This window comes from Pocillopora damicornis, chromosome 3, assembly GCF_964200805.1.
Source record: "Pocillopora damicornis chromosome 3, jaPocDami1.2, whole genome shotgun sequence".
In the NCBI taxonomy this organism is placed as follows: domain Eukaryota; kingdom Metazoa; phylum Cnidaria; class Anthozoa; order Scleractinia; family Pocilloporidae; genus Pocillopora; species Pocillopora damicornis.
Window position 1 is genome coordinate 32,325,297 of NC_142672.1, and position 27,637 is coordinate 32,352,933.

A 27,637-nucleotide genomic window follows, 5' to 3' on the forward strand; every position below is an offset into this window, starting at 1 on the left:
TTTGTTTCGGGCTGTCTCTGGGCTTTGAGGGACAAAGTCTCTTTGATTAAGTTTGACCCATATTGTAGTGTAAGAGACGCAAGAACGGCCAGTCCAATGCAGGTACCACAGTGGTACTTAAAATAAAATTCAGGTATTCACACCATGAAAAGAGCACTAAAAAAGATAGAAAGCCTGTAAAGACCTACAAGCTGGAGATGAAAATGACGTAATTACGTGTTGCCGTGGTGACATGGCGAAGAGGTCGAAGTAAGGTGTGGGTTTTCTCCACCGCTATGGCGGTGAGGAAGGAGATTGAGCTTAACCCAGAAAACACGTCAAATGGGATGATGATCGTTATTGGGATATTCTTAACGCCGTTACTGCCATCTTGTAGAAAAAGGTTCCCCACGATTGCTGTAAGAATGACAACCAAGCCAACGATAAAGTCAGCAACACTGAGATTTATCAATAGAATCGATGATCTTTCCATGAAGAACCTTCTTCTCCAGAACATTATAATGCTCACAGTGTTTCCTAATACAATAAGAAGCCCCAACAAACCAAAAACCAAAATTTCCTCTGCGCTGAATCTATCGCTGGGAATGAAAGAGACCGTCGTGTGATTCATTTTGGTCGAAATTTTTGCGGTGACTATTTCAAAAGATAAAGTTTTATTTGTTATTGCTGTATTTATCCCTACACGGACACTGTGATGTATATAATAGATCTGCCTGTCCTCTTTACCTTTAAATATTACTGTGGTTTTTCCTAAGCTAATTCATTTGCATGACTGCTTTATACAGGGATTGAAGAGTTATATTAAACTAAATAAAAAGATAACTTGATTGTAGGAAAGGGGAAGAAGATACTTCAAATCTGTCCTTATATCTTTCAGGTTTAGTGAAAAAAATTAATCATCTGGTCACTGTTGGTAAAAATGAATTCATGAAGCATTTTAATTAAACCATAATATAATTGAAAAAACTAGTCCGTTAAATAGCTTACACTCACTGGTACGTTGTCTATTCATGAAATACAACAGATTATAAGCTTGTTATAATTTCTTGTGAAATAACAGTAGGCTCATTGCATATCAAATAGCGCGCTTGTGTAATCTTGCCTTTATAAAGCCATCATGGTTTACGTAGCTAAGAACGCTCAGCCGAACCTCAGTGTAACGTGATTCAATCTCTCTGACGAAGGGCTAACGCCCAAAGCGTCAGCTTCAGAAACCCCTCACGGTAGTCAATTTACAATATCAACTCAGTTATTAAAACTAAATTATCTGACATGATGTTGAATGGGAAGTTGCATTTCACCAGTAAGTTCTCGTCTAGTTCAGCCACGAGTTCAGATTGCTTAATTTCCCTATAGTCAATTATCGGCGGGTGTCACGAGTATCTTCATCTACAGTTGAACTTTCAATCGAAAATTTAAGTCTTGCGGCCGCTGAGAAAACTGAAAGTTTTCTGGAACCTCTCCTAGGCAAATGCACCTTAAAAGGCAACGTTGACATCGATGTGAGGAGTCAAAACCTTCCTTTGGGTATCGGACATTTTTCAAGCAAAAAGTACGCTTAAATTTTAGTATTTTAATTCGACGTTTTTCGTCTCTATATTCTTCAACCAATTCAAAGAACCGATCGCGTGATAACAGATGGCCAACTTGCTCAAAGAATGTTCCATGACAATATTCCTGATGAACCATCGATCTAACAAGACCAGTGTGTCCTCTTGCTATAAAAGAATTGTTTCGTACTCAGCGTGCTTATATCGAGATTAGAATACATGCAGATAGTTTGGTAAGCCCTTTAGCAGCGAGAGTTGCCCTTGGATTCGCCTTAAGTGACTCTTCAGATTTTCTTGTGTTCTCCAAATTTAATTTCCAAAGTGCATCCGTACCATAAACCAATTATCAATTGAATCATCTGTTTTTCCTCAAAGACCTAGCGGCACTTACTCTTTCACTTTGGTACTCCACGTAACCCTATTGGTAGAACCGGGTGAACTAAAGCGGCCCCTTCCCTTATTCCTTCTTTTTCATCCCGTCACCCGGGTGAACTAAAGCGGCCTCTATCCTTATTCCTCCTTTTCCCACCCGTTCCCCGTCCCCCGTCCACCCCACATTCCCCTCCCCGTCTTCCTCGTCATCCATCCGTGCGTCCAATCACAAACCAATCACATTGGTCTGCGGAATTAGTATACAAGATGGCGGACAGGACGGAGGTGTGGAATTGTAAACAGTTTTTCTTTTTACCGGCATTTCCTATTTCTTAGAGCGAACACGATCCTCTTGGACGCCGTGGAGAATGTTGATTGGAAAGTCGTTCGTTTGTTATAGTAAGATAGACAAAGATCCTGTCTCCGTGTTATTGGAATTCAAAGGGAGACCTGATACACTACTCTTTGAGAGTGGGGCAATCGCTGAGCTGTGTAAGTAACAAAGTTTTTTTTTTATGCGATCTTTTCCCCTGTTTCCGGAAAGAATGACGTTATGGCTATTTTGTTTTTCAAAGAAAATCGGCACCTGACATGTATCTCCACTAGCACTATCTAAAACTCTTTCTCGTTCGCGTTCTGACGTTCCTTTTAATTGATCAAACCAACTTAAATTAAATTGTTTCGATCGAATGCATCTGATGATATTTGCATAGCGCAGACAATTAACAACTGTCTGTCCTTTATATGGAACCAAGGAGTGATCGTTAGCAGGCGTGGGTTTAACCTTTATTTATATAGGGTCTGGCTATATAGGGTCTGGCAAAGCAAATCTAAATATCCGAATGCCTATAAAGGGATCTTGAAGTAATGTAAGGCCATGCAGCGATTAAAAGAATTTTGAGTGAGGCAGTGATGGGTGAAAAATTCTCAAAAGAAATATGCGAGAAATAAATGAAAGAATGGTTCTATCACTTTTAATACATGTAATGCAACAACATCAGGTGTTCACAGTCTTTTAAAACTTTGCTGTTCTGTGAATTAACTTAGTATTTTCTACTGAGGAATCAAGGCCTGAAAATTGGCTAGTTATGTAGCTGTTTCTCATATGCCACCTTTTTGTTCTCACCACATTCTGACTTGATATGTCCAAATGTTTGCTTGAGTAAGCTGCCCTCCAATTCTCAAACATCCATCACTGCCCAGGAGAGTCTAGATAAAGTCACTGATTGGTGTGGCTTGTGGTTTTTAAGAGCAAATGCTGACAAATGCAAGTCCATGAAGTTCACCAGGGCTAGAGCTCCCTCTCCGTGCAACTTCACTATTAATAGCTAGCTACTTACCCAGGTGTCTACACACAAACATCTTGGGTTGGTTCTTTCCAATGATTTATCTTGGAAACCCCATTTACTGTCTGTTGTTGCAAGATTGAACAGATTATTGGGCTTACTCAAGGGGACATTTGGATCTCACTCTAAGGCTCTCTTCACTGGTTATAAATCCATGATCTGTCCAATACTCGAGTATGCCTGTCAAGTGTGGAATCCTCACCAAACATATTTGTTTGAAAAACTTAAATGTGTACAAAGGAATGTTACTGAAATCCTTGAAACTACTGATGCTAGTTCAACACAGAGAGTTTCTTACTTTGATTTAGCTTTTTAAGTTCATTAAAGGACACTACTCTGTAAACACTAATGATTACATATCCTTCAGTAACAGGCAATCAAGAGAAAGTCATCAGTTTAAACTCTATAAACCATTTTGCTGTACAGATATCTTTAAGTATTCTTTTTGGCACAGATATATCGACACATGGAACAGTTTACCATCATCAGTAGTTGAATTTGACCTAATGAACACTTTTAAGAAAGCTCTAAAATCAATATTATTTAACTAGGCCTAATTAAGTACAAAATTAAGTTATTCTATACATTATACATCATTTAATTATTCATCATTTCAACAGAATTTTTATCTTAGATATGTCTTCTTTTCTTAGATTTTATATTTATATAGATATATGCTTGTATGTAAAATGTTTCAGTGTGTATAATTATGTATACTGCATAGTACTAAATATTTATATCTGGGATATAGTTTGCAATGAGGATAAGTTCCTTCCCTCTATAACCCTTTTTTAATAATAATATATTATATATATTATTACTATTTACATAAAGTTGTTATAAAGATATGTGATCTGTTAGTGAACAGATGCAGAGTATCATGGAATGTTTCAGTGTGCAGAGCAGATGTAATTTTGGCAAGCAAGTGCTCAGTATTTTCTTAATGGAAATTATAATAATAATAATAATGGTTTATTAAAATACACACAATGGCATAAAAACTATGAATTACAGTGTGCCTACATGATACAAGAAATAAAGTTACATTTGTTTTGAAGGGACTGGGATTACAGGCTATTTATAAATTATTTACAACTCGGATATGGGTAAAATACTAGAATAAAAAATAACCAGACTCCTATTGATTAGTTAATTTTTGCCATTGCTGGGAAAAAACTAGAACCAAAGCGTTTTGGTTTATACTGAAAACAGCTAGAACTGCTACTGTTCCTAATATGGTGAGAGTGGCATTTGGATCGCGCGGGAGGGAGGAGACAGTGCAGCTGGCAGGCTGGGTTATTTTTGATATTTTACCACACTTTGAGACACAGATGGGCACGTCTATGCTCTAAACTGGTAATGTTGGCTTGGGCAAGGGCCTGTTGATAGTGGAGGTCAGGATATACAATTCGCAGAGCCCTCTTCTAGATAGCTTCTAGCTGGTCAATGAGGAAGCGAGGAAGGCAGGTAGCCCAGACAACGGAAGAGTATTCTAGGACAGAGCAAACCAAGGTGCTATAGATGGTGATAAGGTCCACCGGAGGGACCCCAGCACGCTTCAAGACCCTAAGAATGTGCAGTTGCTTGGACGCTTTGGAGAAGATGTCGTTGGTATTATTGTTCCACCTCAGGGTGTCACACAGGGTCAGACCGAGAACTTTGTAAGATGAAACTGTCTCTAGAGGTAAATTATTGATAGAGAGCATTGGGGGAAGGGGTTTGTTTTTGAGTGGACAGATGGTCATGATCTTACCTTTTTTAGGGTTTAGATTCATGTTGTTCTGCTGGGCCCATTGTGAAATGCAGTCGATGTTGTTCTGCAGAGATGACACCTCCCCCAAACTGGAGACCTCGGATATTGTTACGTCATCAATGTACTTCCAGTGGCTCGAAGGGGGGAGTGAGTAGCCAGGTTGATCATTATCAGAAAAAGGATTGGACCCAATTTGGTGCCCTGGGGGACACCAGCATGTACGGGCATCCACTCTGAGATGGAGTCCACGAGCTTAACAGCCTGGTGGCGGCCACTGAGGAAGCTACAAATCCAACTAATCAACCAGCCTCTAACACCTAGATGGATTAGCTTGGTCACCAAGATGGTATGGTCAATGTGATCAAATGCTTTGCTAAAGTCCAGAAAGCACACATGGAGGAACTTGCCAGGGCAGTCAAGGGATGACAGCCAATTGTGCAGCATGTCCAATAGGCAGTAGGTTGTAGAAGTACCTTTAAGGCTGCCAAACTGTTGAGGATCAATATGATGTTTAACGTCATCTATCAGCCACTCAACAAAGAAACCCTCAAGCACCTTAGAGAGCACTGGAGTCAAGGCGATAGGTCGCAAGTCCCTGTCACCCGTAACTGGTCTGACCTTTGGGATGGGTGTTAGGTTTCCACCATTCTGGAAACACGCCAGATGACACTGAGGGATTGAAGGTCACAGTTACTGGTTCAGCAAGCTCAGGTGCAAATTTTTTGAGGAAGTGCGTGGGAGTGCCATCCGGCCCTGAGGCACTAAGACCAAGTAGCTTACGACATACAGCTGAGGTGGTTATAGTTGGTGGTTGGTCCGGTGATGGTAAGAAATCAGGAAGGGCGGCAGTTTCAAGTGGTTGGATGTCAGATGTAACAGTTATTGCTGCCATCTTTAATTTTAATGGCAGTGGAAGGCTGGGGAGAGAAAGAAATTTGTACCAAGGGAGCAGTCCATAGCCAGAAATAACTAGAGGGATGGGTGTGCGGGAGTGAAGATTATGCTTGTACTAGGTCATTGTTATTTTGCAAAACTCTGTTCGCCCGTGAATGGAGTTCCCAATTGGTGTGGTTAAGCTGTCAATCACAAGCCATTTAATGCGCCATTCAGACATTATACTCTTGTAGGAGAAAGAAATTGTTGATGGTAAATTTGTTAGTTTTGATTCTGTTTTTGAGGAAGCACTTAAGTGTCTCTAAGAATTTGGTATGTCTCGCACATTAATTGGAACAAAAAGAAGCAATCCCTACACTGATTTTAGGAAAGGATCTACCTGCTGCCTGATATTTCAGGTATTGGTTTATATGAAAGAAATAATGATGGGGAAACCTTCGAGTGTTGTTGTCATTTGTCAGCTTCAAAGTATTGTTTATGATCAAATGGCAAAAGCATCTTCAAAAATCATCAAATAGATAATGACAGCTATACTCAAGGATTGTTGTTTAGAAAATATAGAGCACAGCAGATATATCAGCTCATATTTATGACTGCGGAGGAGGTTTTGTCAAAGCCATTTCTTTTCTGGCTGAAGCAACTGCCGCACCATTTCACTAATTGGCTCTTTCTGTGTTTTTTTTTTTCTTGTAGGAAGACAGTGCCTCCAGTTTTTTTATTTAACTCATTTTGATTGGTTACGTGCTAATTTCTGGAATACAGTGGCGCACAACTAATCAGGGGGTGTTTTGCTTTTCAGGCAAGCATCTTTTTGCCATTCCCCGCCCCCTACCCCCACCGTCCACTCTAACTTCAAATCAAACATGGCCAGTTCGATAAACAATCGCAAACTTATAATGTTGGCTCACCCTAATGAGATGCCTGATCTACAATTTTCATGACATTTCTGTTTGTTCACAGCACAATGGGAAACAGAGAGTATCAAGAAAGGATATTCAAAGGTTTTTGATGCTTATGGCTGTCTGGGAGTACTCAAAATTAATCTGGGTAAGTCATTTTATTAATTTTGTAAGTAACTTGTTTAGTTTAGTTCTTTGTGCTCCTCATGCTGTATTGTATAATAGTTAAACTGCCACTCTGTACTTTAATTCCTGACATTTCACTCACTTTTGGTCATTTGATCTTCAATAGTATCTTTCAGAGGTACAATTTGGGAAATGTAAGTCAGAGCAAGTTTATGAATGGCCTCAAAAGTTAACAATAAAATTTTAAAAAACTATTCAGTATGCTAGGGATAACTAGTGTAGGGCTCTTAGCAATGGTGTAATATGACAAAATTTACTTCCTTTGAATACAAGGCGTGCAGCAGAGTTCTGGGCTCTTTGCAGTTTCTGAATCTTATACGCTGGTAAGCCATATAACAGGCCATTACAATAGTCAAGGCAGCTGGAAATAAAGGCATGCACCTGAGTTTCTGTACATTCTTTGCTTAGATATTTCCTTATCGTCCTGATAGAGTACAAATAATAGAATGCTGCAGAGCTTGTTTTCGTTGTGTGATCACCCACTGATAGGTTAGAATCTAACCACACCCAGATTCCGAATGGTAGATTGTAGAGCAATGATAGATTATCCAGTAATTAAGGCAGTAGTTATGGCTGCATCAATTGTGACTTTAGCAAGTTGCTGTCTGGTGTTGATCAAAAGAAGTTCTGTTTTGGTATCATTATGAGCAACTTGTCTTTATAAATCCATTGCCTGATGTCTTGAATGCAATGTTCAATAGAAGCAACTGCATCAGCCTGGGCAGAGTGTGCCATGGGATCAGATGAGATGTTTAACTGTGAGTCTTTGGCAATAATAATGAACAGTTGGGAGGTGCTTATCCACGACATTGAACAGTGCGCTTGCATAAACTGTAAAGAGAAGTGGGCCAAGGCATGAACCTTGAGGAACACCATGCCACAGGTCAAACTCATCAGATACAGCTCTCCGCACTGAGACTCACTGGGAGCAGCCAGACAAATAAGTTCAGAACCAGTCAAGGGCAGTGCCATTCAAACCAAGTTTTGATGATAATTTGTTAAGGAGAATGCTGTGATCAATAATATAGAAAGCAGCACTGTGATAAAGCAATACATCATCATTCATTTTTTTCACATGAAGTGAGTCTCAGGGAAGAAGAGCTGTTCCACCACTAGTACGATCAGTGCAGGGATAGTCACAAAGCTTGTAATTTGTCAGAGGCAACTCATTTCTTACTGCATCATCATTTACATTTAGCCAAGTCTGTGATTGCAAACAGATCAATTTTATGTTCACAAACGAAGTTGAAAATGTCAGCTGATTTATTTGTCACAGATTGAGTGTTCATTAAGCAGAATGACAATGGGTGTTTAAAATCCTTAACCATAGGCAAGCAATTCATCACAATGAGGTTGGATGAGTTTTTTGATCACATAGATGGAGGTTTTTTTTTCGAATACCATTTGAACAGAATGTAGATAAATTATCATTGTTCTCAGGACAAGGATTGAGCTTAAATACTTAGTTGTCCACAAGAAAACAATGGAATGTCGCTGTTAAATTTAAGTAATATGCACACATTATTTTATGGCATTTGATCTTGACATTCTGATCCCAAAGATATGACAAAAAGTTCTTGTTAATGCAGAAGGTTCCATTATTAATGACAGTCCTATTGTTGCTGGTGTTCCAAGTCTGCAGGAGAACCAATGAGAAATCATTAACAAAATAGGTTCAATTGAGAGTATTCTGGTCTGTAAAATTTGCATCTCCAACTGCATTTGTCCAAGAGAGAATTGCCCCAACAAAAAATATCTGATTTTCTGAAATAGATGGAGACTTTGAAACAAGCACAACTGTCAAGGATGGACCCCAGGCAACCAGGTGTGATCCGTAGAAAACAATCCATCATTACTGCAACCACAGCAAAGAAACCAAATGAAAAAGACCAAGCTCAGAAAACTATGGCATGGCACAATCATGGACATATTTGAAATTGTGCCTTTAGAGGGAGCAAGTGTAATAAGAACTTTGATGGCAATATAAAAATGATCACTGGCTTGTGGAAATTTTCTGAATCTTAATCATGAATATCCCCTAATTATTAATTATTTCTGACCAAGGCTTCCTGGATCAAGTTATCTCATTGAGGATATTTTTTCTTGTAGGTGAACAGGAGATAAGTTTGTTTCTTGTTCTTGTTACTGGCTGTACATCAGTAGGAAAGATAAATGACAATGAAATATTTCGTATCAATGCCACTCAGTTGGTTCCATTGCAAGATGGTCAAGATGAGGAGATTCTTGCTGAACTACGCAAGTTTTTAAACTCTGGAACATTTTATTTCTCTGTTTGTTCTGGAGATCAGCAACCATTGGATTTGACATTGTGTGCACAGAGAAGATATGAGAGCTGTGAACCTGATAACAGATTTTTCTGGTAAGTGCTACCCAGTAATTTTTATTGTAAATATAGTATTTTATAGAGGGAACCTCTTGACCTGCCTAGACTTTTGGTAAGCAGTGCTACATACAGCATCACACTGCCATCGCAGCGTTTATTTAGGGGTGACGCTTGTTAACTTTTTTGTCCCAAGTGAGGCACTTATCTAAAGGAGGCCCTTATTTAGGGGGGAGGGCTTATTTGATTAAATTCAACATTTTTGGTGGTACTTCTTCTGGACAAGATGCTTTTCCATGGCAAGTTATTTCCAGGCATCATTAGCCTTCCTGACCATGCTGGGGTAATCACTTGCCCTTCTTGATGCTAAGAGGAACTATGAAAGTAGTGTCTTATGAAAGAACACAGTGCAATGACCTGAGAGGTCTTGAACACAGACCTTCCAATGCTAAGCCCAGGTCAATAACCATTAGGCCACTACATCTCCCATTGCGTTGAGTCTAGTGTAATCCTCTTTTTTCTGTTACCGAGTAGGAATCGCTGCTTACACATTCACCTACAGAGGTTTGGAATTGACTGTTCACAATGGCTGCTACGGGTTATGTGTGGTGCAGTGGAAATACGAACTGTGTATGCTGGAAAAACTCAAGCTAAAGCTTGTATCATGTCTAGACTTAGTTCTGAGAGAGCAGGAACAAGGTTTTATGTCAGAGGCACAAATGATGATGGGCATGTGGCAAATTTTGTAGAAACTGAACAGGTACTGACTGGATCATCTGTGTCCCTTGCTCCTATGATGGAATTTTATGGCACACAATGTCATGCCAATTCTCTTTTCTGAGGTGTGATAATACTGTCTTTAAGTCCCAAGACAGTTAAATCATTTAACAGATAGATTCTATGTTAAGTTGTTTCTGTTCTGTAATAGATCACAGATGATGTCAAAATGCGATAAGAAAAAAACTAGTGGCATACAAGGTGCAATCAATTGAGTGTCCTTTTACTGAACACATGTATGACTTATAAATTAAAGAAGCCAAAGTTGATTATTTTGTATATCTTTGTCCTCTTATGATCATAAAAAGAACCCAATCAAAACATATGCAGTATTTAGAAATATCATAGAAAATAGCAACTAACAATGATTATTGACTTGGGTTAATTTTGACCTAGTTTCCTTACTAATACCATTTCTGCATGTCATAACAGTTTATTGTGCTTGAGGACATGACAACATCTTTTGTCCAAACTCGAGGTTCAGTACCAGTCTTTTGGGAGCAGCCTGGTTTGCAGGTATTATCACCAAACACTGATAGCAGTTGCTTTCATTTTGAACAAAACAATTAAAGAAATGGAAATCAAAAGTAAAATTGTAAAAGACACTTATTGTGGTTGTCACAATTCTTCACTAAAACAGTGTTTCAGCAATTATTACAAATTATAAAGGACTTTAAACCAAGGTCTTGTGAAATTAAAGATAAATGGCAATATAATTTAATTTCCTTTGATTTACGGATTCTTGTGTTTTCACAATTTTCAGGGTTTAGTAGTAATATGTAATCATTTATTTATTGTCAACAACGTGAGAAGTGGTCGCTCAATCATCTGAGCAATGAGGCTCGTGTACGAAACGCTTGAGAACAAAACAAAAAGAATAAGTTAAGGAAAATAGGTAAAAATATAGCATAAATATGTAAGATAATATATAGAATATGTGAGGATCCTAATAGAGTATATAGATGTATCAGACTATGAAAAGAATATAAGAATAAAAATGATCAATCAAATTCCTAGGCAGGAGTGACACAAGTGCCCTTTAAAATTAGTGTGACTTAATTTCCTGCAAAATTTCAGAGATAGAATTGCTTCGTTAGATTGAGTTATTCAATTTTCTTTGGTAATGAGAGGCAATGTAGATAAATTAGTTATGTAAAAGAGAGCTATTATATGATACTTGCTCTACATTAACACAATTATTTCATAAGTTACATCCAGTGGTTCTTGGTGTGAAAAAAAAGAAATGTATCGTGGGGTTTTCATTGATGAATGTAGAACTAAGCAAGATAATATGTATCGACCATTGAACCACAAAAGGTGATGTCATAAAAGTATATTTATTTGTATTTCATAAGGTTGGTTCTCACAAAGTCAAACTTTCCAGAGGGTTTGAAGCATCTTCACCTGCTTTTGACAGGTTAGATAAAAACGCTCCAAAAAAGTGTTACATTAGTTCAATAAAGAGAGACTGTGATTTGGTTGGTCACAAGCACGGAACAAAGAAGAAATACGAATTTCCCAAGAGGAATACAACCTTAGACCTCAGTTAACATGCAGAAGTCTTGTACAGAAATTTCAATGATAACAGAAGCAAGGTAAAGTCTTCAAAGTCTCATAAAGATTTCTGTACAAGAGACTTAACCTAGCTACTATCATTATTAAGATTTCTGTGCCAGAGAGTTTACCTTGCTACTGTCTGTTATGATAACAGTAGCAAGGTAACAATCTTCCAAATGATCGGTCACAAGGCAGTGAACATTCCAGACATATTTCAGGGTTTTATGGTTTTCTGAGCGTGATATCGGGGTACTAACATTTTAGAATTGTCCAGAAAGCAGTTTTATCATCATCAAATTTAGAAGTGTGAGGAAGAAATATATTCTAATATTTCACTTAGATATCCTTATACCATGCATAATGATATAAATGTAGTCTCTTTACTCTGAATTGACAATCAAGGTTTTAATCGCTTTTTTATTCATTTGTTACAGACATTTGACAAGCCTGAAGAATCTTTATGGTCAACAGTTACTTGTGAACTTGCTTGGTACAAAAGAAGGTGAAAACACACTTAGCAGTGCATATCAGGTACAAATCCTACCTAGTTGTGATTCCTCTCATACGGAGGTTGGATGCGTTGCTAAAAATGCCAGGTAATAAAGCTCTCTGGTTCAATGGGCTCTCGTCCCTTTTAGTTCTATGCTGGCAGTAAAACTCAGCGAAATCAAGCATGGGAATGCGTTTGATTTAAACGTGTGTGACGTGAGGTTCCATGTGGCATGCGGTTGATATCATTGGTCAAATTGAGTAACTGTGCAAGTTTTCAAAAGTGGCTGCTTCGATAACTGGTTTCTACACCTAAAGCTCCGCTGTTCGTTTCCGCAGTTCTGCCTTCCTCATCGTTTCCATTGACTGTCAACAAAACCACCAGCTACTCGAGTCATTCTATTTAGTTTGCCTTCAGTTGTAATTAAGTTTCAGAATTTCGTTTTAAATCAAGACAGTTTTATCGAACTTGTAGGTTTTTCAATCTCGTTACATTTTCGCTGAATAGCGCTTTGTAGATGTGAGGAGACTTAAAAGATTAATCAAGTTTAGGATTTCAAAGATTTTTGAGTAATTTTTCTCCTAAAGTATAGACGTGGCACCTTTTTTAGACAGTGGTTCTCCAAGGATCAAATACTATATTTGATTGAACCCTTAATTCATTTTCAGGATCAGTTGAAAGACTCAATTCATGGCCTGGAGACTCGCATGATTTGCTTTGACTATCATCAAAACTGCCGAGGTGGGAAGCTGGACAAGCTATCGGCGCTGAAGGAAAAGGCGCGACCTTCTCTTGACGAGTTTGGCTTGTTCTTTGCTAGAGGAGATCACATTAAAAAGTGTGGTGCTTTTTCTTTGTCTATTGATAATCTTTTTCTCAGTGAATTCATAGTTCAAATAGCATTTATCACCCTCCAAAAGTATCTTGAGTCTTCAAACCGAATTTAGGAAATTTAACTTAATTTCGTAATTGAAGTAGTTCTCAGGCTGAAATGATAACGAAAGAATCACCTCTTTTTCATTCACCATAGGGGGTCTTGCTGAAATCTTTCCGTGCAAAATAGCTGTTTCCTTCGCGTTTGTCTTTTCCTAATTACTATTAGTCATTTGTACTGTGTCTTCCTCAGGAAACAAAAAGGAGCTGTTCGTACAAACTGTATCGATTGCATAGATCGTACCAACAGTGTGCAGAGTTATTTGGGACTTGAGGTATGTTGAATTTAACGATGAATCTGTAATTAAACGTTCAAAGAAATTCATATGGTGGAATTGCTTCATTTATGTTCTGTTATTGGTTAAGAAAAGAAATTTATTCACCCTCTCAACCAGTGGATGCAAAATAGAATCGACAGATGTTGGGCTCTCGCATTTTCCCGTGTTGTGTTTCTCTTTCTACTTGACCGTTTAGATTACAAGTAATTAGGCTTTGCTTCCAGGACAATCAGTTGCAAAATGTTCTGATTTTAATTTTGGAATCACTTCACAGTGGGTGTGCAATTTACACTTGCAATTTATATTCGAGTGTTAGTTTTCAAGGAGTAGTTCAGGTCGCTGTTCACTTGAACGTGGTTGCCAATTCGTCTGATGTTTGTGTTATTAGGCTGCCACGGTCGAACTATGTTTACTGCATCTCTCCTAGCCTCTACAGTTTTAGTAGTAGCAATTAGAATGTCTTGATCCAACAAGCAAACAGGGAATGCGCTTTCCTAGTGTTTGTTGTGGTGGAATCTGGATGAAAAGATGAGGGGTGGAGACTAGACCGGCTGATTGTGTTCAATACACATTTTTAGTCAGTACAGTTTGGTTTAAAATGCAGAAACAAAGACCTTAGGGTCGATACTTAAGCGTTTGAGCGCGCCAGAATTAGTTTCATTCTTCTCCCGGTTGCCCGTCCACACAGAAAAACCTCTCTTCTTAAGTCCTCTAAAGTCAGTTTAGACAAAAAGCGAGGCCCTTTAACACCTAATAGTTCAAAAACGTACTAACAAACTGCGGGAGAAACCTGGTAGAATGCTTTTAAGGAAAGAGAGGGCAGGGGTTACTTGCTATGAAATTGCATTCAAGTAGCCTATGAGCAGGCTATCATTAGCATTGCGCATGAGCGGCGAAACCCTTAAAATTCGAAACGAGGAGCGAAACGAGTTTAAACGAAGTTGCGAGGAATGTAATGCTTAAAATCAGTTTTCGTGCCAGACTCCACACAGTCCTCGCTCGCTTCGAAACCTGCGGGCTTCCCGGCTCGTGCCTCTGCACCAATGAGGGATAACTCACAGGAAAGCTTTCCAGAAGAGAGGCATTACTTCCAGACGTCTAATACTACAGAAATCGGGATAAGATGGGCTGCTAAGCTTGTGTTTAGACTTAATGTCTTCCTTTTGCAGATGTTATCGCAGCAGTTAGAATTCCTTGGTTTAACAAGCAAACAAGGAATGCTGTCCAGATTTCAGGAGGCTTTCCGTACCATGTGGGCACAAAATGGCGACCATATCAGCCGCATCTATCTTGGCACAGGGGCCTTAGATGGCAAAGCCAAGGTAGAGCGAATGATGAACAAGAGATTATAAACATTTTATAGTCTCTTCATGATGAATTAATTAAGAAAAAAGAAGGCGGAGATCATGGTGACAAAAACAAGGGAAAAATGAAATTTCATTTCGTATAGTAGGAGAAAGTTAATGGCGGACAAATAAGCAGTTGATGTGTTGTAAATGTACATGAAATAGAAGGATTTAAGCTTGAGTTTTTTTTCAAAAATTACGATGATAACAACGACCAATCATAAAAAGGTAAATATCGCAGGAAGTCAGAAGGTAATAATATATGCTTGAAGCGCGAAAAAACCCGACTGGTCAACCCAAGAGATTATATTCTCTTACCAGGCCATATTAGGTTAGTGTTATGCATCTGGTTGGTTGAGAAGTTTTTTTTCTGTCTTTCAAAGGTGATCAACAAGCTACGAGATGGTGCACGCTCAGTCCACAGAACCATCGTCAACAATTTCTTGGATGGAAGCAAACAAGAGGCCATTGACATGTTGTTGCTAGGCAACACATTTGTTGGAGAGTTGGGTGAAAGGGCACGTGCGTTGCTGTATGCTTCGTTTCTTCACTGTAAGTTACATGACCCCACCTGGCATCCTTGATGTTCTGTTTCCTGGGTTTGTATCCAAAGAAAAATCGTGAAAGTTTTACGAATTATCGTGAATTAAAGCGACCGCATTTTATCAACGAAAAAAATGACTAGGTATGCAGGGATGACACAAGAACAGTGTAACATAGGAATGACACGAGAAGTCTGCTTTTTTTTCCTCATTCATCCGTAAGGGGTTAACACCCCGATAAAGTAATAGAAAGTCCGTTCTTTTGCATTTGCATTTCGGTCGGGGAAGTGCCAAGCTGTGCTAATTACGTGAAATTTCCATTCCGTAACTTGCTTTCTCTTTCCCCAGCATCACCCATGATCCTACGGGAGCTGTGCGATCGCCATCTTGAATACACCACGTGGTCCAATATACGGGTCTGTGTCGGCACATGGAATGTAAACGGAGGGAAACACTTCCGGAGTATCGCTCACAAACACCAAACAATGCATGATTGGCTGCTAGATTTTCACGAAACACTTCCGGACAGCGGTTATTCAGAAAGTGGTGATGTCAATTTTAAAGTACCCACAGATGTTTTTGCAATAGGCTTTGAGGAGCTGGTTGACTTGAATGCATCAAATATTGTTTCAACCAGGTAATTGTTTGGTAATCTTTTCGAATGTCCTCTAAAGTCGGTCATTATTAATGAAATTATGTTTCCAAAGGGTCTTGATATTAGCAGGCAAGTCAAGAATTTAAAGAAAGCGACAAAACTTTTGAGTTTGTGTGTGCTGGCTGTAATGCCTGTTACGTCGGTGAAACCTGCCGGCATTTTCCCACACGTGTTAGAGAGCACTTAGTCGGTGATAGGGCCTCTCACATTTTCAGGCATTTGAAAGGTTCTCCGCACTGTCGCGCTTTGTGTTCAGCAGAGAACTTCCATGTTTTAGATCACGCCTCTACCGGTTTTCAGCTTAAGATAAAAGAGGCTATTCATATTCAAAGAGAACAACCATCTTTGAATCAATAATTACACCATGTAAATCTAAAACTATCTTTTTAATTCTCACACTTGCGTGCTTTACCTCTCTTCTTGTTGTCACTATTCATCTTAATTAGCATTGTTCTACTTTCTATATAATTCAACTTTCAACTCTTTGTATAGTAATTAACTGAAGATGACAGAAGTTTATGTCGAAACATGTTTTACAAACTCAAAAGTTTTGTCGCTTTCTTTAAATTCTTGACTTGCCTGCTAATATCAAGACCCTTTGGAAACATCATTCGCGACATAGCAGGAAAGCTGATCTGCGAAAATTTGAGATGATCTCGTTCAAATCCCGCAAAGCTGAGTTGGATTTAAGCTTCCTACGCAACTGTCAATCTTTCAATGTTTTTCCTAAGTTTCTTAGCTTCAATCTTCCCAACACCAACCGACACGACACCATCACCATACGTAAGCAGCTTTTGAAAAGTGCCATCGCCAAACGCTCAAAGGAACTTCGAAAATTGATCCACGCTAGAGATCAGTCAACTACTCATGTCCAAAGTGTCCTGAACAGTGTTGACTTTTATTTTCTTAAACGGACATTACATCACAACGTTATTAAAGCAACCGCTCAATTTATCAAGACTCACCGGAAGAAGCTTTAAAATCTCACTCGCAATACGTCTCTTCCCTTTACATCAAATAAGACTGTCCTCCCTCAGTCTCACATCAGAACAACTTAACATTCTCAAATTTGGATTATCACATTCCATCCGTCTACCAAAAATATATGAGTCAGATGTCTTCACATGCTTTGAGCTCATCAACCACACCATGGCCAAGAACTTGAGAGACACCAAACAAGCAAGAAAACTTGCTTAGGATCTTTCTCATTTGGCTTATTCTTATGTTTCTTTATACCTTTCCACGACTGCCGACCTCAAGGAACTCAGAGTTCTTAAGGAGCTAAGGAAGAACAAAAACATTGTCATTTTAAAACCTGACAAAGGGAACGGAGTTGTTGTACTGGACCGAACAGATTACGACCATCAGCTAATTGAAGAATGGCTTTATCCACAGACTGGAAAGAAATAGAGCATTATGACCCACGTAGAGTCATTTCCGCTATTTTTAATAATGCTATTTTCTATTTTTTTTTGTATGACAATCATCTCTATTTATATTCTTTATACTCTCAGTTATATTGGAGTCTTAAGTGATAAAAGGACTCTTATTTTGTACTTCCACTTAAGATACTTTTTTTAACAATTTCAGTTCAAATCAGCGTAAGGAATGGGGCGAGGAGCTGCGCCGTATCGTATCACGTGATCATGCGTATGTTCTGGTGACATGTGAGCAGCTGGTTGGTGTTTGTATGTTTGTGTTTATTCGGCCTCATCTGGTCCCATTCATCAGGTGATTAAACTCTTCTATGTTATCTTCTATCCAAGATGATTATATCATAGAGGGTGATTTGTCGAATTCGCGACGGTTAGGAAACGTAAGCAAAAGTTCGTACAGAGTCTTTTCACTTGTTGGGGGGGAGTGGGTCCTCGAGAAGCATTTTATCATAATTAAGTTTCAATATTGCTTACGTCTTGATATCACAAAGACCAATCCAGAGACACAATCTTGGAAGAAAAACAACGATTACAACCCTTGACGTTTCCGCATTCTAAAGAATTCCATAACGACAGGGCAGATTATATTTTCCATCCTCCATCATGACACCTTTTTTTTACGTAAACGCAGTCTTTCTTGTTATGAATAAAGCGCTAACTGAAAGCCAAAAGGAATCGAGCACGTACTATGGTTTATTTCAGAGATGTGGCTGTCCATTCTGTGAAAACAGGCCTCGGGGGAAGTGCTGGGAACAAGGGAGGCGTGGCCATCCGTCTGTTACTTCACGCCACTTCCATCTGTTTTATTTGCTCACATCTGGCTGCCGGTCAGTCGGGTGTGAACGATAGGAACAGTGACTATCACGATATTACATCAAGGATAGCTTTTCCCATGGTGAGAAAACATGTAATAGGATATAGTATGTACCCGGCACACTATTGTATTCTGCTTTATACGCCCTGATCGACTTGCTCAGGAGTGATTGGCATCTTCGATTTCCTTCTAAGCCGCCGAAGAGACAAAACTGCGCTTTGGGAGTTAAATTTTTTACAATTTTTTGGGATATTGGCAGATATAATCTAAATTTTTGGTTCTTGGGTGTAAACATTAAAACAGTTATTTTCCATAGTGTCGAGAGAAACGCTACACTTACTAAGGTGTTGCCTGGCTTCTGTTGAAGAATGTCTAACAGTCCTATCAGTTTCCTTTTAGCCAGCGGTAGTCGTGCGAAAGGATTTGGCGGAAGCGAGCAAAGAACAGTGGCAGCTCGTTCTTTTTTTTTCCTCTCTTGTGTCTTAAGCCTTTGTGCGGTTTTTTTTCACTCGCTTATCTCTTGATAAGGCTAAAGAAGTGGCTGAAATGACTGCTTTACAGGCACCACTTTTTCAAAAAAAAGTTGTAGTTTCTACTAAGCATTATTTTATTTATTTTCAAGTAACAGAGACCTTTTGTTATGTTATGTTAATTTCTTTTCATTTTTGTTGACAATTATCAGTATCCTTGGTTATCCTCTTAAGTCATTTTATCGCTTGATTCCGGGTCCAGAGGTTCATTTTGTCATTTGTCATGTTGATTATTCCCAAAAAGTCGAACTAATTTGCACGTTATCTATGAATGAAGAGTCTGTTTTTCCAAAATCTTTAGCGAAGTATTTCAAGATGCACTCTATACAATTGTGTTGTTACATGGTCCTCCTAGGGTCGCAGCTTGACCTCACATGACTATGTATTCTGGTGTGGAGATTTCAACTATCGCATTGATCTGCCAATAGACGAAGTGAAAGAACTGATTAAAAACAAACAATGGGAAGAACTTTTAAAGGAAGATCAACTTATCAAACAAAGGAATGAACACAAGGTAAACTATGTGCCAACTCTAAAATGGTACGGAAACTTAACTGATTATCTATTCCAGAAAAGGTCCATATTGTCTAACTTCAGTTTGCCCCTCGGAACGATAGAAATTTCCGCCCAATCGCACTTCGGGTTCAGTTCGTTATCGCGCATGTGCAAATAACTGACATCACAAGTAATCGTTGTGACAACTTTACTCTATTCTCTCGTCATTTCTTTCAGTGATTATATTTTGTTTATTTGTAAGGTCTTCTGCGCCTTTCATGAAGGAAAAATTGCGTTTGCTCCAACTTACAAGTACGACTTATTTTCTGACGACTACGATACAAGCGAGAAGATGCGTATTCCTGCCTGGACCGACCGCGTACTTTGGAGACGGAGAAAGCCTCGGTACAAGTCAACCACATTAGTACGTAAACATGTGTCTGCGCAGCAGAATCAATTGGAACAGGGGTATGAATCACTCCTGATGGGAGGGGGGGACGGGGAAGATGATAATAGCAACGATGAGGATGAGGCAGACAAAGGAGACGAGAAAGGCGAAATTAAGCATCAGGATGAAAATGAAGGTGAAAAATAATGCAGACGACAAGTCACACTCTCTTTTGACAGCTAGCAGCTGAATACAAAGCCATGTGCTTCAGCTCCTAGACAAAAATACTTGACCGGTCATTTCTTCAATAAATGATTCGCTCTGACTCAAAATTTTCAGCGCTTATAATTCGGATTGTGTCCTTTCTTGCTGGGGTATTAAATCTTTTTATCCTGTGACAACTTTTTATTGATGGTCACCACTGTAAAGGAGAGTCTATCATGATAGTGTCAGAATTATTTTGGGCCGTAAACTCCTTGAACGAGTTTAAATTGCCATAAAAATTCATGAAGTACACATACTGGATAGTCTTTAAGTCACCAATTGATCATTATTCCCCCTACATATTTTTTTGATTCTGTAACAGGTGTAGATCTCATTTTTTCGCTTTGTTGACATACTACTGGAATAGAGAGATCTATACTGTCTTACCGTAATTAATTGTTTTCCTAATTGCCTTTTTTTTCCCTTTTAGACAAGAAAGGCGATAAGGCACATGAAGGGGGAGGAATTAATTTCTCTGCGGGAAAAGTTTTATACTACGGCCGGGCTGAGTTGAAAACCTCAGATCACAGGTACATATATTGTCCTTTAAATGGAGCAGGTGGGATCAGCGGTTATTTAACAAAATTGTTGGGGTCTTTGTGTAGTTTTTTTTTCCCAGCTGTTTGGTTTAACTTCTCATGTTTAGGCATATAAGGAAAAGCAAAACGTGATACATAGTTGTATAAGACATGTTGTTGAAAACAGGATTTTACGCCCATACTAAATTATGATGACATTTGTGCCCACTGCAAGTTTACGTTAATACTCTTCCACAGGCCAGTTGTTGCCCTCGTAGAGATTGAGATACAGCAGGTTGATTGGAAGAAACAGTGTGACGTACATGACCATGTCATGAGAGCAATGGGTCCTGCTGACCCTACTATTGTGGTTACGAGTGGCGAAGCAGCTGAAGAGGATGCTGGGATTGATGTGTCGGAGCTTCTTGATGCTGTGGAGCCGTATGGGACGGTTGTATTAGTGAGGTGAGAATGAAATTACCCAGTTACTGACGACAATGGTAAGGTAACGCCACGTTTCTGTCTAAAAAAAGAAATTACTAAATTAACAGATATTCCAAAATTGGCGTTATACTTATTCATTCCGCCGGCGCTTTTCAAGGAAATATTGAAAATTTTATAAGCCGTAGCGAACTGGTTACAGGAAAACTTACGGTTACTTCCCACCTTCAAAGGCCGAAAAATAAACTTTTTCTTTTATTTGGCTAGACTGAATTCAACATTTTACCTAAGGTTTCCAAAAGAAAAAAATTATTAAATCTCCGAAAGCATCCGAGTTCCTTTGAAAAACTTATTTTCAGATAAAGGTAGTCAAATTAGGAAGATGTCGTAATCTCGTACCTGGGCGAATCCCCTGGGGGAATTTTCGAATTTCTAGGGTATTTAGATTTGGTCGATTTTCGTCAAATTTCGCTAAAACATTCCAGAAATAATTACAAACGAAACTGTGTCGAGAAATTTTGATATTTGAAACATTTGTCCAGTGGCGTCCATTTATGCAACACGCTTCGCATATTTTTAGCTACTCTAACTTAAGATGTCGATATCTAGACAACCATTCAGAAAATCTAACAAGCCTGACAGCACCATTGTTGATTGATTCCTTGTGATACGACTGTGCAGCCATTTTGCTTGTGCTGCGGCATCTGATACCCGATAAATTCAATAGAGGAACCCTCGGTCGTTTCACGCTTAATCGGCTCCTGACACTTCCTAAAAGGAAAACTCGCTTAAATCATATTTTTATCGTAAACTGCATTTATTAAGTCTTCTTCTGATGTATAGTTTGCTAGGATTTTATTGAAACTAGCGCGGGTACGAATATTTGTTGCCGAAGGACACCCGCGGAGGTGGGAAGTAACCTTAAAAAGGACTTACTTATTAACTGGCTACTACCATTGGCCTGTAGCAACGACTAGTGAGCACCATCAAACTTATCTTTTTGGTTGTTAGTGGTTTTAACCCGAGAGTAACAGCGTATGGTGTTATGTGATCTTGTGGGCAAGGGTGTTGTACTGAAAAGGACTTTTCAGAGAAAAAGGATTGATGTTTCAACAACCTCATCGGAAGTTGTCACATCAGTGGACTCAGAGATGATTCACGCTCAGGTTGTCAAAGCATCAGACTCCATTGCCGAGCAAAGTCGTTCTCAGGAATACCTCACCCGGACGGTCAGACCACTCGACTTACTATGATTATTGTTCGCACAAGCATTTAAGTCACAGGAAGAACACAGACAAATGAAATTTGTCGTCCAGGAAAATTTCCTGTGAAGCTTTGTAGAAGAAAACCTTCTCGTGTTAAAGGGGCTCTCGATGTAGCCGTTTGGTGTGTATTTTTCAGGGTGGTCGATGACGAAATCTTTTTGACTATGGATGATGGGCGGAACGCTTTGAAAGCTTTGGAGCTTGACGGAAAAGAGGTAAAGATTAGGTAAATGTGGAATTGTGCCTGAAGTATGGGCACATAGGGGCGCTGGGTCTTACAGCAGCTTCTTAAAGAATTTTGGGGCGCAAAGACAAAAGCTTCCATTTTGCACGAAAATATACTCGTATGTTCGTTCAAAACTGCGAAAGCAAAGCTCAAGGAAAACTATGATCGTTAAGGAAAAGATAGCGTCCAAATGACAAATGTATAGGAGTGCATTTCCGCGTTAATCTTGGCATCTCGTGTCTAGTATTATGCAGACTGATTCAGAGCTACTTAAGACGGTTTTGTAAGAGTTCCCGTCATCGTACATGAAAAAAGAACCCCTCAACTTGTTCACTTGTTTCGCAGTTTGACAAGTTGAATGCATGTTCACTTAATGACGCACTTACGATTTTGTTTTCGCAGATATCTGGTAAAACAGTGCAAGTTTGTCTTAAATCTGAATCGCTCTTATCCAAAACGGACCTTACAGTTCAAAACCTTGTCTCCCACGAGTCCTCATTCAGTGGTAACTCTGAAGATTACAGAAATTTTACGTTAAATCCTGTCAGAGGTCGGGCGCTGTCAGATCTGTTGTCGTCCTCCTCAGAAAAGCAGTCAGTGGACTTACCTGTCCTGGAACCAATCAGGATTCATTCAACAGAAGCTTTGGATGATGAAAATTCCGAGAGTGAACCGGAAGACGAAGGAAATTATGCGGTAAATTATGATAGTGACGATGATAGCGAACCCGAAGCAGACCGTGAAATGAAGAAGACCGGCAACGAAGGCTGTGGTAAGGAACTTACTACTGTTTAGTCATGCAGCTTTATGTTACAATCTACCTTTGTGGCAGGGAGGTTTTATCGGAAAGTCTTCGCTGCCACAGAATTTTGCCTAGACATTTTTCATTCGATGAAAATGAGACTGCGAGCACCAAACCTGTTTCAAGTTTTAAACGAGATACTAAGGCAATAATTCCCCTCAGAAATTCAAGTATCGTTTGACTTCAGGAGAGCATGATAGTGGGTTGAATCATTTTATTGGTGATACTTATGCCCGTTTCGTGGCAAGAACTTTTTTCGCTATCACGTTGGTATTGGAAACTGTCGTTCCCATCAGACTGACAGTAGCGATTTTTTTGAAATCCCGCCATGATCCTGGTTCGTGCCTGAAAACGTTCTTAATAGTGGAAAATCTCCCACTTACAACTTTGCTTCACCTAAACCAAAACGCCTCTTTTGTTTAATAGACGAAGGCCCTAAACGTGACGACAATCAAAAGCCTGGACCTAAACGGCCACCACCACCTAGGCCAGTGCCTGCGAGACCCAAACCTCCAGTAAAAGCCTTAGCTCAGGTCAACAAAGTCGAGGAGATCCTTGTAGCTTCTGCACCTGTTGACGCCGGCCAATCTGTGGCAGGTGGGGCCCTTGATGATTTTGATCCCTTGGTGAAGGAATCTTTAAAACCTTCAAAACCCAGCAGACCTGCGCCGCCAAAACGACCAGCCCCTCCGAAAAGGGCCGTTGGTGGCCCTAAAGCGCCTCTCTCTGAGGCCCTTCCGGAGGGTCCTAAACCCAAGCCTAAGCCTAAAGTGGACGTCATTCATGCATCCGCCAAGAAAGGCAAACAGGTACTCAGCAGGGCGTACTCTGATTTGTAACTCTCTATTCCACTTGCCATACATGACCTTTTAAATCGGCAAGAAGAAGATGGTGCTGCTTAAAGAAAACGATCTTCAGCTTATAAGTTTGTGTATTCCCCTAAGTTGCTTGCTCGATAATGTTTTGATATTTTAGAGAGACGCTTATTGTTCCAAGTTAGTCACTTGGAAAAATGAGCGTTAATCAAACTGCACTGTTACTTAGTGGAGTTACATGATTTTGTTTGTATAACTAATAACATAATATATACCCCAAACCATACCAATGCCTCTATTTTCCTTCAGTTACTGAACTTTGTTGGCGACCATAACAGCTGACTCAGTGACTTGCACCATTTGGTTGCTGTTATTAATTTCCTTTGTAATTTTACTCTTTAGAGATGGATTATTTTGACATGTAGGTTGCTTATTTTCTGCCAGTCCTATGTGTCAATGCACCCTGTATACATAAAAGAACAGAGTTGTACGATGGATAAATGATTTTATTGTCAGCCGCCATTTTGAGGGAGGCTTCATTAGTTTGTTTATCAGCTGACATAATGACTTAACGTTTATTTTCAAGGGTCCTGGTATTGGTGTTCCATTTAATGTTCAACATGTGGCTCACATTGGCGCTGATAACGTGCAGGCTTTGTTGCTTGCAGCCAAAGATGATCCTAAACTACTGCCATCATTTTTGCTGCCTGATGGTGTTACCAGTGAAAAAGAGGATGGTAAGAACTCTGTGGAAAAAGCCGAAACAAAAACAGGTGTTTCAATTAGGCTAAGTGGGGGGCAGACAGAAATGAAGAAGGCTGAGCTTCGAAAAGGTGTGACGGGCCAGCGGTTTTGTCCTTTCCATTCTTCCTGTTGTTCCCAACCCCCATAAAACCGCCAGGGTTGCCGGCCAGTGAAGATAGATCATAAATATACATGCTTACTTAAGAAAAGTCGGTGTTAGACTATGTATATTTCGGGTCGAAGTAATTTTTCTAACGCTTCCTTGTCTTCGTCTAGCGTTACGTGATCGCCGGGAAGAGAGTTAAATATTCTTTGAAATACCGGGACCAAGGCAGTGCTAGAGAACCGATCGCTGGATAGGGTGTCGTCCTTTTCTGTTCCTTCAGTGGCAAGGGCATAGAGGTCGAACGCATTGAGTAATAGGAAGTTTCCTGACAGTGATAGCGCTATGTAACGCTATGTAGCGCTACGTAACGCAATACATTAAACTTTCTTTTTCAGATGGAAAACGCGAAAATGGTCAACCTTCAACACAGCAGACGTCACATGACGAAGATAAAAGTTCAGATTCGGTTCTCCCTGGTTCAAACACACATCGTACTACGGCTGATAACGAAGATGAGCTAATTAAAAGGGCTTCATCTCTTTCCAAACCAACTCCTATGCCCAGGCCCCGTTCAATTGTATTTGAAAAAGACCCTAAAAATGATATCAGAGTCGAAGAGACAGCAGTGAAACCGGTAGCACCTCCGCGGACAAAAACCAAGTCGTCAGGAGTGGCAGTCACTGAAAGTAATCAACCGGCCATGAAAGTACCTAAACCGGAACCTCCTCAGAGACGGGACCTTATCCCTTCTCCACCTTTGAAACCCAAACGTAAACCGGTCTTCAGTGAACTTCCAAATGAACAGAAAAATTATCTTTCAGTCTCTGACAGCAACTCATCTAAAATGACTTATATGTCCAGCGAAAACATTAGTTTTACTGTGCCAGACTTCCAAGTAGGTGTGTCTGGGGAAGACTCTTCTGAAGAACCTTTCTTGAAGGTTGACGCCAAGGGAGCTCCACCTCCGATCCCCCGCAGAGTTGATTTGGAATAGGTTTTTTAACTGCAATGTGCAGTACCTCTTATGGAATCAATGAACATATTTTTGTTGTTGTTTTATTTTGAAGAAGTTAAGGGAACTCGAGAGAGAGCTAAAGGGGATATGGTAGTAATCCGAGAAAAATGAAAAATTTTGGGGTACGATTTAGCATGAAAATGATGACCTTCCCTCTCTTTGGATATCAACAACGTAAAGATGAGGCTAACCACTACTTTAGAACCATTACTTTAGACAAAAGTACTTTCTTCCAACCTCAACTCTAAATACTTCTTTCACGTATGCGCTCTCAAACACGAAGCGCTTGTAACAATAATGCGTCGGTCAGTTCGGAGCTTCAACATCCCCCCCAGACATTTGAACTTTTTAAGTTTGGTTTGGTCAAATTCCCGCGCCCCTTCCCTCCGGAGAAGGAATTGTGTTCAAATGCCCCACCCAATTTTTTCTAAAAGGCAAAATTAGCGACCGTGGCTTTCTAACCATAGACCAATCTTTAAAACCTGGATTGTGGAGATCTTTTCCTCAGAACCATAGTTTTGAACTATTCACCTTTATCACCTCCATATCTCCATATTTAAAGAGATACTACTCGAATTCCGCAGGAATTACTTGACACTTTTGGTTCAAATTCCCTACCCCTGCCAGGCAAGTTTCAAATTCACCACCCTTGGGCACGGGGGGCGAGAAAGGTCAAGCCAAGATTGACTAGCGCATAATGAGCTTAAGCATAATATGTACTTTTAAAACAGACGAAGAAGGTTAATTAAAGAACGTGTGAGTGACAAATAACGGTTGCGCTTGCCAGGCAAGTGGTTTTTGTTGGCTTGACTCCCATTCCCACGGTTTTTCGCATGCCCGCTTCTATCACCCGTTTCAACTCGCCGAGAATCTGGAACAAGCTAGAATTAAACTGACAGAATAAAACTGACAGAATAATGTCTTCTTCTCAGCGCTCGTCTCGAACTTTTCGTTTCTTCGAAAGTGGGCTGTGTTCCTACGCGGGGTTTTGTCAGCGTATCGTTTTTGTATTTCTTAGCTCGCGATGTCATTAAAGTTTGCTTCTCTATTTGGGACCTCTGTAAACTGATAGACCACTTCTTAAACCTGTGGTTAATCAAGTTTGACCCATAGATAGTATGCGGCGTGTGTAAATTGCGCTTTAGGAGCCGGTAATAAATCATAAATCAACCGTATGACTATGTACGTAAAATAAAGAGAGGTCTTGTTTTGACCCTTATTCCATTTCTAACTTCCCTCTCTACCCATTTGTTAGGACGGTATCGCTGTTACAAATGACTGGAAACTGAATAACAAGCCCAGTCTTCCAACCACTGGTAGGACAAGCCCATTTTTCGTCCCATCCCTTATCCACCAGCTTGACATGCCCAGTCTCCCTCTCCTCCCTTATCCACTAGCTTGACGTGTTCAGTCTCTCTCTCCTCCCTTAACCTTTCATCGCAGTCGAATACCGTTACGTATACCGTAATATACGCATATGTTTTATTGCTGTTTTCAGCAAGTTTGAACTATTAAGGAAATGCCACAAGGCTATCTTTGTGTTTTCATTTCAAAAGTTTGTTTCATGGACATTTTTGTTTAAAGGAGCCTTTGACTATATTTTGAGCCATTCAGAGCGTCTTCTTAAACAGAAGGAAACCTCAAATTAAATGGGACTTTGGATAAGGACAAAAAAAATTTATATGAATTCCCAATGACAAAAAGACAAATTTAGCCTAAAAGTTTGTTAAATGGACACAAAGTGTGATCTAACTGCGTCTCTGATATACCGTATCTCTGGGATTGAGGTTATGGCATCCTTTGCCCAATTTCCTTATTTAGCTGCAACTCGAGCAACTTTACCTTGCCATCGTTACTGA

The 27,637-nt window shown here is 39.7% G+C and overlaps 1 protein-coding gene across 2 annotated transcripts; it reads left to right on the forward strand.

Moving 5' to 3' along the window:
* Window positions 1-2,157: 2,157 nt before the first annotated feature.
* LOC113666079 (polyphosphatidylinositol phosphatase SYNJ1) lies at window positions 2,158-26,546 on the forward strand. 2 transcript variants are annotated; one of them, XM_027181839.2, is made up of 23 exons: window positions 2,158-2,414; window positions 6,876-6,962; window positions 9,110-9,380; window positions 9,876-10,101; window positions 10,551-10,634; window positions 11,474-11,535; window positions 12,110-12,206; window positions 12,834-13,003; window positions 13,292-13,373; window positions 14,546-14,698; window positions 15,106-15,274; window positions 15,613-15,901; window positions 17,510-17,650; window positions 18,058-18,250; window positions 19,055-19,213; window positions 19,457-19,778; window positions 20,277-20,376; window positions 20,623-20,829; window positions 22,207-22,285; window positions 22,699-23,068; window positions 23,525-23,907; window positions 24,500-24,650; window positions 25,159-26,546. In XM_027181839.2, the coding sequence occupies exons 1-23, from the start codon at window positions 2,291-2,293 to the stop codon at window positions 25,755-25,757; spliced, it is 4,518 nt and encodes a 1,505-aa protein (XP_027037640.2). In that variant the 5' UTR covers window positions 2,158-2,290; the 3' UTR covers window positions 25,758-26,546. The 2 variants fall into 2 exon arrangements, with proteins under 2 accessions (XP_027037640.2, XP_089056054.1); XM_089199928.1 differs by lacking the exons at window positions 2,158-2,414; window positions 6,876-6,962 and adding exons at window positions 7,860-7,883; window positions 8,774-8,825.
* The last annotated feature ends 1,091 nt before the right edge of the window (window positions 26,547-27,637 follow it).